This window comes from Nannospalax galili, unplaced genomic scaffold, assembly GCF_000622305.1.
Source record: "Nannospalax galili isolate Female #2095 unplaced genomic scaffold, S.galili_v1.0 scaffold719, whole genome shotgun sequence".
NCBI classification, from domain to species: domain Eukaryota; kingdom Metazoa; phylum Chordata; class Mammalia; order Rodentia; family Spalacidae; genus Nannospalax; species Nannospalax galili.
The window spans coordinates 23,114-31,960 of record NW_008341883.1 but is presented as its reverse complement, the minus strand read 5'-3'; the positions used below and the strand labels follow the sequence as shown (position 1 = coordinate 31,960).

The window sequence follows — 8,847 nt, the reverse complement described above, 5'->3', positions numbered from 1 at the left end:
CCCTCTGGTTTTCATGACTAGCTAGGCATTGTTTCTCTCTTGTATCGTCTCCCCCCTCTATCATGGTTTTCCCACTTAAGGTGCCTGCACTTCCCCCCCTTTCTTCCTTACTAATACCCTTGCTCCCATGATCCTACCTCTGTTGAACTATATTAACTTTTAAGGTAAAAGATTTTAACTTGGAAAAATTGTCCACTGTGTGAGTAGAAAATCGTAAGTACTTGATTAAATAAAGAACTAAAGCCAGAAGATGATATAAAAAGTTCAAATAACTCAAACATTGCTTTGTCATAAACTACCCATGTTTTCACCTCTCGGCTCATATGAACCTCAAAAACTTACCAACTATCTCAATTCACACGTTGAATAAATGGTCAGAAATTTCATTGGCACAGTATTCCTGTGTTTTAAATCCAGCTGACTTACAAAATATGTGACTATGATATTGATCCACATAACTGAGTGATAAAACGAGGCTAACAAGACTGTGTCTCAAAAACAAAGCACACAAACCACACACACAATTTTAATCTTTTGCATCTCATGCTCCCACTCCTTCCTTGGCATGTAGACAGTGAGTTCTTTTTAATTTGTTGAGAACTTACTAAGCGTAAGTTAGAAGTCAAATGCTTTGCCTCCAGCTCTGCCACTTATTCATAATGTGACTATCTAGAGAGTGACATAACCTCTCCAAAGCATAATCTTTGAACTGTTGGAGGAGAGCACATTAATCTTATACATCTTACAGAGCTATTAAAAGAACTGTGTCATTTGGATGTAAATGTTAACTATATTAATGCCCAGAACTTTTCACTGGCGCCAGGTCCCTCTTGTTATCCAAGCCCCTGGGGAATCTGTTCCATGTGAGAAATGATGAAATTGAGAATATACTGTAGTATGGTCATAGCACAGAGCAGAAGAGAGTTAGGAAAGGGGGCCTCGCACAGGTTTGACTTGATTCACCTTCTTTTTATTTTCTAAAATCTTAAGGCTTGTAGCCCTGTGAACCCCATATCATCCCTCCCCTCCTGACTGCTTGATTGAGCATGTGTATTTCCACTGTACACTGGCTGCTCTATATTGGCCTTCTGTGACACCTAGGCACGAATGGATGTTCTCATTGTTGCTTTCCTACTTTGGTCCTTTATTTTATAGACATGGTTTCTTTTTGTTTGACCCACAGCTTCTCCTCTTCCTTAAAGCCTTTTCTGAAACGGAGCAGACAAAGTTGGCAATGCTGTCTGGGATCCTGCTGGGCAATGGCACCCTTCCAGCCACCATCCTCACCAGTCTCTTCACTGACAGCTTAGTCAAAGAAGGTAATCACACTGGGGTCTTCTAACAAGAAAGGAAAAGAAAAGAAAAAGGAACACCATAGACAAAAAAAAATACCTGTACTTCTTTTTGTGCATTTATCTTAAGTAATAAAAAGAATGTAAGGAATTAGAAGAAAAGTTGCTCACCTAAAAATAGATATTTAAATAATTAATTACAAACTAAAATCTTAGGCTGATTGAATACCCTGAATTTGATTAGATGCAAACTACTTCTCACAGCTAAGATGCCTTCTTTATTTAGATAACCTTTCATTGCCCAGGAATGTTTTGTGCCTTGTAAGATTTTGCTGCCCTTAGAGATAAAATGCCAGCCTGAAACACGTATTTAATATAGCAACCAGAAATACCCCATCATATTTTCAGAATGTCCCCCAAACAGAACCCTTCTAATCTGTCAAGATCTGGGGAGCCTAACATCAGGCTGAGTCCTAAGGGTCACAGGTTCAAGGCCAGTCTGAACCATATAACAAGACCCTGCCTAAATTAAAGAAAAAAATTTTTAAGGAGCTGGCATTGGGGCTGGAGAAATGTCTCAGTGGTTAAGAGCACTAACTGCTCTTGCAGAGGACCCAGATTCGATTCCCAGCACCTACATGGTAGCTAACAACCTCCTGTAACTCCAGTTCCAGGGGATCTGATGTCCTCTTCTGACCTCCTCAAGCATTGCACGATGCAGGTGCACTTATGTACATGCAGGCGATACACTCATGCACAGAAAATAAAATTAATAAATAAATTCTCATATATTCATTTTGGTCACATTTTTAAGGCATCTGGGACTGGAAAGAGTACTCAGTCTAAGAGTGCTGGCTGCCCCTGCAGAGGATACAAGCTCAGGTCCCAGCAGGTCACAACTGCCTATAACTCCACTCTAGGGAATCCAGCACTCTCTTCTGGCTTTTGTGGGTACCAGCATGTACTTGCACATACAGGCACATACACAAACACACACACACACACACACACACAAGTAGTAAAATTTTAAAAGACGGTGAATAGTTTCAGAAGTCAAAATTGCTGTAAAAGAAAGAGATTTGTCTCGATTTTAAGGCATTAATAGTTTGACAGGCACTCCGGCAATAATTGGATTAAAGAGTAAAACAAAAGTGGGCTGTTTTCTTGAATAATGGTATTCAAATTACATCTTAACACAAAACAGTTATTTTCCTTAAAAATAAACTGAAAGAGCTTTTGTTAGAGCATCTGTTTCTTGTGAAAACCTAAAAGATTTTCCTCCTACATATATGAAATCTCAGTCTCATGCCCATAGGTGAAGGGGGTTATAATTTGCTTGTAGTTAGGGGGGGAAAAAGTTAAGTCAAGATACAAGTGGTATTATATGGAGATTTTCTGCAGTGTTTGGCTTAAAGTAGCTCTGATTTATGACAACCCACATTCTGGTAGTGCATTGTTGATTTCAGTATATTTGAAAGTATTTTCCTGAAGCAAACTCATGACATTTTATGTATCTAATTCTATTAGCCATTTTTCTATTAGCCATTTATACAGAAAAGAATGTAGAATTTAAACTTTACAAATTAATAATACTAAATTATCCTAGCTATCATATCAAAAAATTAGTGCCTCATTAGTTGTATTGAAAACCTAAGTGGGAGTATATGGGCCGGATGTGGTGGTACTTGCCTTTAATCCTAGCACTTCGGAGGCAGAGGCAGATAGATCTCTGTGAGTTCGAGGCTACCCTGGTCTACATAGTGAGTTCCAGACCAGCTGGGGCTTCATGGAGACCCTGTCTCAAAAAGACAAAAAAAAAAAAAAAAAAAAAAAAAAAAACCCTAAATGGGAACTGGAGAAATGTCTCAGCAGTTAACGACACTTGCAGCTCTTCTAGAAAACCTGTGTTCAGGGGTTCAGTTCCCAGTACCCACATCAAGTGACCTATAAACGCTAGTTCCAGTAAATCTGATGCCCTCTTCTGGTCTCCAGGCACCTGCACATATTTTCGCTCAGGTACATATACACAATAAATATGTATGTTTGTTTGTTTTAAGAAAATACCCAAGGAGCCAGGTGTAGTGGTGCACAACTGTAGTCCTAGCACTTGGGAGGCAGAGGCAAGCGGATCTCTGTGAATTCAAGGCCAGCCTGGTCTACATAGTGAGCTCAAGGCCAGCTGGGGCTTCAGGGAGACCCTGTTTCAAAAAGACCAAAAAACAACAACAAAAAAACAAAAAAAGGAAAAGGAAAAGAAAATACCCAAGGGATACCTGTGCATTCTGTTGAAGCATATCTGAAAATATAAATTATCAAATGGATAGATGGTAAACTAGCGTTGCAAATAGTAACTGTTACAGAATTGAAATCGTGTGTATGTGACTCTTAAGTTGTATATCTTTTCTGCGTATGAAATTAGTTATAGTAAAATGGGAAGGGAAGTGACCTTGTATCTGCATCTTGGTTTTCCCCTATTCTTTATTTTCATTAGAGACCAGTGAGTTAAACATTTGCTTCCTAATTAAGTAAGGATTAAGCAGTTAGACGTTCCTTAACTTCCTACCTGCTAAACATCCAAGGGAATAGAATCATTCCATTCATCAGAAAAGTAGCTACATCAAAAATTCCAGATTGTTCATCAAGAGTTTCCTTTAACACAAAGTGATAGGTTTAGATCTAGTTTGTTATGCTCCTTTTTTGTTGTTGTTCTTTTTAAGAGAGGGTCTCCCTGTAGCCCCAGCTGGTATTAAAGGTGTGTACCACCACACCCAGCCCATATACTCCAAACTTAATTTTCTTTCTTCAAGACAGACTGCAGCACTGCAGCGTAGTATTTTTATTTTGTTACCTAAATTTATATTAATGGCATATGGATTTTATGAACAAATAATGATGTTTAAAATCCATCCTTGGGTTGGGGATGTAGCCCAGTGATAGAGCATTTGCCTACCATGTATAAAACCCTGGGTTTCATCTCCAACAACACAAAAAGAAAAAAGTTGTGTTAAAAAGTAGTTGCTATAAATGAATCGTGACCAAATCTATAATTTGTCCCAGTCACTATTAATCCTTACCTGCATCACTTAAGAGCAAATCAGCTGTCATTTGTTGACATTACCACTTTTGCCTCATTGAGCTTCAAATCATTACTTTTTATTTCACAAATAGGAGTGTTTGTCATTATTATAAATCTGAATCTGTGCTCCTGTAATCCCAGTGCTTAGGAAGCTGAGGTAGAAGAACTGTGTATTTCTGGCCAGCCTGGGCCAGACTCTTAACTCAAAAGGAAACAAAAATTAAAAATGAATGTCTGAATCTCAGATAGATTCTTGGACTGTTGGCTCCTGTACATCAGCATGTCCAAACTCAGCATCTGTGTCAGTCCCTGTATTCTCTAGAGACACAGCTTTCACCATGAACATCAAACTTGTGCTTCAGCATTTTGACTTTTGTAGTGAAGACATTATGAAGGGGATGAATGGACTCAGAAGCCTTTTCTGTGTCTCCCCCACTGCTGTGTAGCGTAACATTATTGATCACGTCTTTGAAGTCTGTGGCCTGGGTCTCTTGGTCATAACTTCCACTATCTTTATGCACATTTGGTCACTTGCTAGTGCTGAGCATGGGAGATTTCCTATGTCTGATTGTTGTGTTTTCTAGTAAAGCCGACACAGACAGACAGATACAGTCTGGGCATCAACTTGAGTTTCAATTATGGCTTGCCATTTGTTGACCATAGAACACTTGATCCTGGATAAGGTCCATGCCATGAAAGCAAATGGGATTCATCCCTGTGTTCATCAGCAAGACTCACTTAACTCAGTTAAGTGCTTACTGAGCAAGCATGAGTACCTGAGTTTTGTTCTCAATAACCACATAAAAACCACATAAACATGGTGGTACATGTTTATAATCCAATGCTCAGAGGCAGAGACGGCAGGATACCTGGGGCTTGCTGGCAATCAGCCTTGCCTAATTGGAGAGCGCCAGACCAATAAAGAGATTCTGTCTCAAAAAATAAGGGAACAAGACCCAAGGTTGACCCTAGGTTGACCCTATGGCCTCCACACACATTCAAATACACACTCAGGAAATATAAATAAGCACTAAATAACAGGTATGCCAAGTTAGAATTAGGAGTCCAGTTTTGAAAACTACTTTTTTTTTTTCCTTCTTTTATTTTGGTTTTGCTTAATATATGGGATATCATCTTGCAGCCCTGCCTGGCTTCAAACTGACTGTGTAGATTAGGCTGGTCTGAAACTTTTAGCAACCCTCTTGCCTGGGCTTCCTAATGCTGGAATTATAGGCATGTGCTACCATGCCCGGTTCCTTCTCTTGAAAGTGTTGTCTGTGATGTGGAGAGAGGAGACCTATACCTGCAGGTCCCTCCATTTTTCCTTTGTCCCAAATGGAGTCTTTTAGCTATTACCCATTTCAAAAATCCTAGAGTCAGAAATGTTGCCTTGTATATCACAAGTGCTTCTGCAAACACAGAAATGAAATTCTCCTTTTTTTAAACAGGCATTGCAGCCTCATTTGCTGTCAAACTTTTCAAAGCCTGGATGGCAGAAAAAGACGCCAATTCTGTTACCTCTTCCTTGAGAAAAGCCAACTTAGACAAGAGGCTGCTCGTAAGTGTTTTCAAAGACTGGCTGTGCGATGGGTCTGTCAGGGCTTTGGCAGGGCCTGCCGAGCAGAGCATGAGGAAGATGCCAGAGTCTGTGCTGAGCTGGATTTGTGTTCCTTTATTTCTGCGTAATGAGCACGTAGAAACTAATTCCATTTTAACCTTTCTAGATAGCCTAATATATTAAGGAATTATATGTGACTAGTTTTGTCAGTCTGATTGAATTAAAACACACCTAGGGCACTAATGAAGCACACCTTTAGGAGGACTGGAGGGGGCAGGTGCAGAAGGCCATGGGTCCTCCCCATGGAATAAAAAGAGGGAAGAAAAGAGTACCGACCAGCACGCTCCTTCATCTGTTCCACTTTGGACTCTTACCTTACATGCCTTTCCCCAACCCCCCAACTGTGAGAAAAAAATAAACCCTTCTTTGCTTAAGTTGTGTTTTGCCAGATGTTTGGTCCTATCTATAGAAAACTCACTAATACAATTAGAGAGAATGCAGAGACTTTCCGATTTGGAAGTTTATTGGCATAGTATTAACACTGTATCAAAAGCAAAGCTTTTCTTTTGAGGCTGGTAGAGAACTTACCTAGCCTGCTCAAAGCCATCCTGGATACAATCCCCAGCACGATAGAAACAAACAGATGATTTCTTTTGAAACCATTAACTTTATGCAAACCTAAAGTTTTCATTTGATTTAAAAAAATACCAGTAATCTCAACTAATTAGATATTTGTGATATCTTAGGTAGGAGTACCATTATATTATTTTAATAATTTGTATGTATGTATGTATTTATGAATGTAGGGGGCATGCATACTACAGTGCACATGTTGAAGTCAGGACAATTTGTAGGAATCAGTTCTCCTACTATATGGGTTCCAGAGATCAAACTCAGGCCATTGCTTGGTGGCAAGCACCCTGACACCTTAAGCCATCTCACAGTCCCACATTACACTATTTTTTTTTTTTTTTTTTTTTTGGTCTTTTTATTTTGAAGCAGGGTCTCCCTGTAGCCCCAGCTGTCCTGGAACTCACTATGTAGACCAGGCTGGCCTTGAACTCACAGAGATCCCCCTGCCTCTGCCTCCCAAGTGCTGGGATTAAAGGCATGCGCCACCACGCCCGGCCACATTACACTATTTTTAAACTTGTTAATTTGCTGACAAAATAGGAGAATATAAACAATTGTATCTTAAGTTACTGAAAGCAAACTAGTTAATTATAGTTTATTTAGGGATTCCAAGATCACAACTGCTTGATTATATTTTTTATTTCTCCATCGTTTTTTTTTTCAATGAAAATCAAAAAAATTATTTCTTATAGTTTGTGTCTTCCCCCTACAATTTCCGCTAGAAACAATAACTTTGCAGATGTCAAAAAATCTCTCCAAGCAGAATTAATTTGTAATTCTAGACAAAGGCTAAAAACTGAGATGCTCTGACATTTCCTCTTCACCTGCTCTCTTCTCTTGAGAGTGTTTCGGTGTAAAGTACCGACCTCATTCTTGAGGCATTTACTACACAACACCACATTACAGCTATGCCTGAATACAACACAACCTAGCTCTTAGCATCCATTTTAAAGCCAGGAGCAGTCTTGAACGGCTGAGAACCTGTAATGGAATTGTGTGGACTTCGGTGCTAAAAGCTTTGTCCTTAAATGTTTCTAGCTATATGAATTGAATTAACTGCTAAATTTATTGATACTTAGTTTAGTTTAACATGTAGAAACATTTCTCCTTTAGGGCTTGTAAGATGGCTGGACATGTGGGAGTGCTTGCCACCAAGCCAGATGACTGTAGTTCAAGTCCCCTTGAGCCTGCAGTGTAGAAGGACAGAACGGACCCCCACAAGTTGTCAACTGACCTCCACACAAACACTTTGGCACACTTAGGCTCATATACACACACACGCACACACACACACACGCAACAGATGATAGATGAATGAAAGAAATTTTAAAGAAAAATTTCTACTTCAAATAATGACAGAAAGCAAATTACAAAAAGTACTTGGGAACGGCTGGGGACACTGACAACACAATGGGCCTTAACAGGGATGACAGAGTATATAGGCTCCAGTGGGGGAGGGGCTATGGGCGGGTCCCAGTGGAGACAGGGGCACAAAGATGATCAAGATTGTTTGAGATGTCCTGTATGAAATACACAAAAATTTCAATAAATTTTTTTAAAAGTTAAAGAAAATACCAGTAACATTTTTATTTAAAAAAAAAAGAACCTCCCTATTTCCGTAAAATGGAATTAGCTCCTTTTCCTAAATTTGGAAGGTCTGAAATGGTAGTGTAAATGTTAATGGTGAAATCTTAGTGTGATAGGAAATGATTATTTTCACATGTATGCCCATTTGATAATACAGAGATGGTTTACATGATGATGCCCCTGTTACAGATCTTTTCACTGAGACTTTCATAGGAAATCACATAGTATTTAGATGTATGCTTGCAGATTTAACTGATATAAAGTTTAGATTTGACAGCCTGACAATGTGAGAGCTTTGAAAATTGCCTCCTTAATTTCATAGTTGAGTGTTGAACTCACACAGGATTAGATCATGACTAAGTGTTTCTGAGCCTCTGCCAAGCTGCATAGGGTAAAATGAAGTAATGAAAATATGAACCCAGCTATAGTGTTTTGCTCTTTTTTTTTTTTAAGGAAAAAATTCCATCTGAATTATGTAATAAACTGAACAGTTGGTGAGAGTGGGTTTAGATTGAGTCTCACTAAGAACTTAATTGAGAGGCACCATCATTAACAGGTAATAACAGAATCCTCCACAGCTTCTTTTCTGTCTCAGAAGAGCAGCAGAATTTGCTGGGAATGAGAGCAGAGGTCCACAGAAAGAGGAAGACAGCATTACTTTTCTGGCCAATCATTATAGCTTTACTAAAACAGACATTTGG

At 39.1% G+C, this 8,847-nt stretch overlaps 1 protein-coding gene across 1 annotated transcript in view; it reads left to right on the top strand.

Annotated features, from left to right (window-relative positions):
- Bzw2 (basic leucine zipper and W2 domains 2) overlaps positions 1 to 8,847 on the top strand; it is a 59,368-nt gene that overhangs the window by 39,657 nt on the left and 10,864 nt on the right. Inside the window, exons 6-7 of the mRNA XM_008837606.3 lie at positions 1,184 to 1,319; positions 5,817 to 5,926. Of these exons, the coding sequence (XP_008835828.1) occupies positions 1,184 to 1,319; positions 5,817 to 5,926 (246 nt within the window). The remainder of the gene's footprint in view (positions 1 to 1,183; positions 1,320 to 5,816; positions 5,927 to 8,847) is intronic.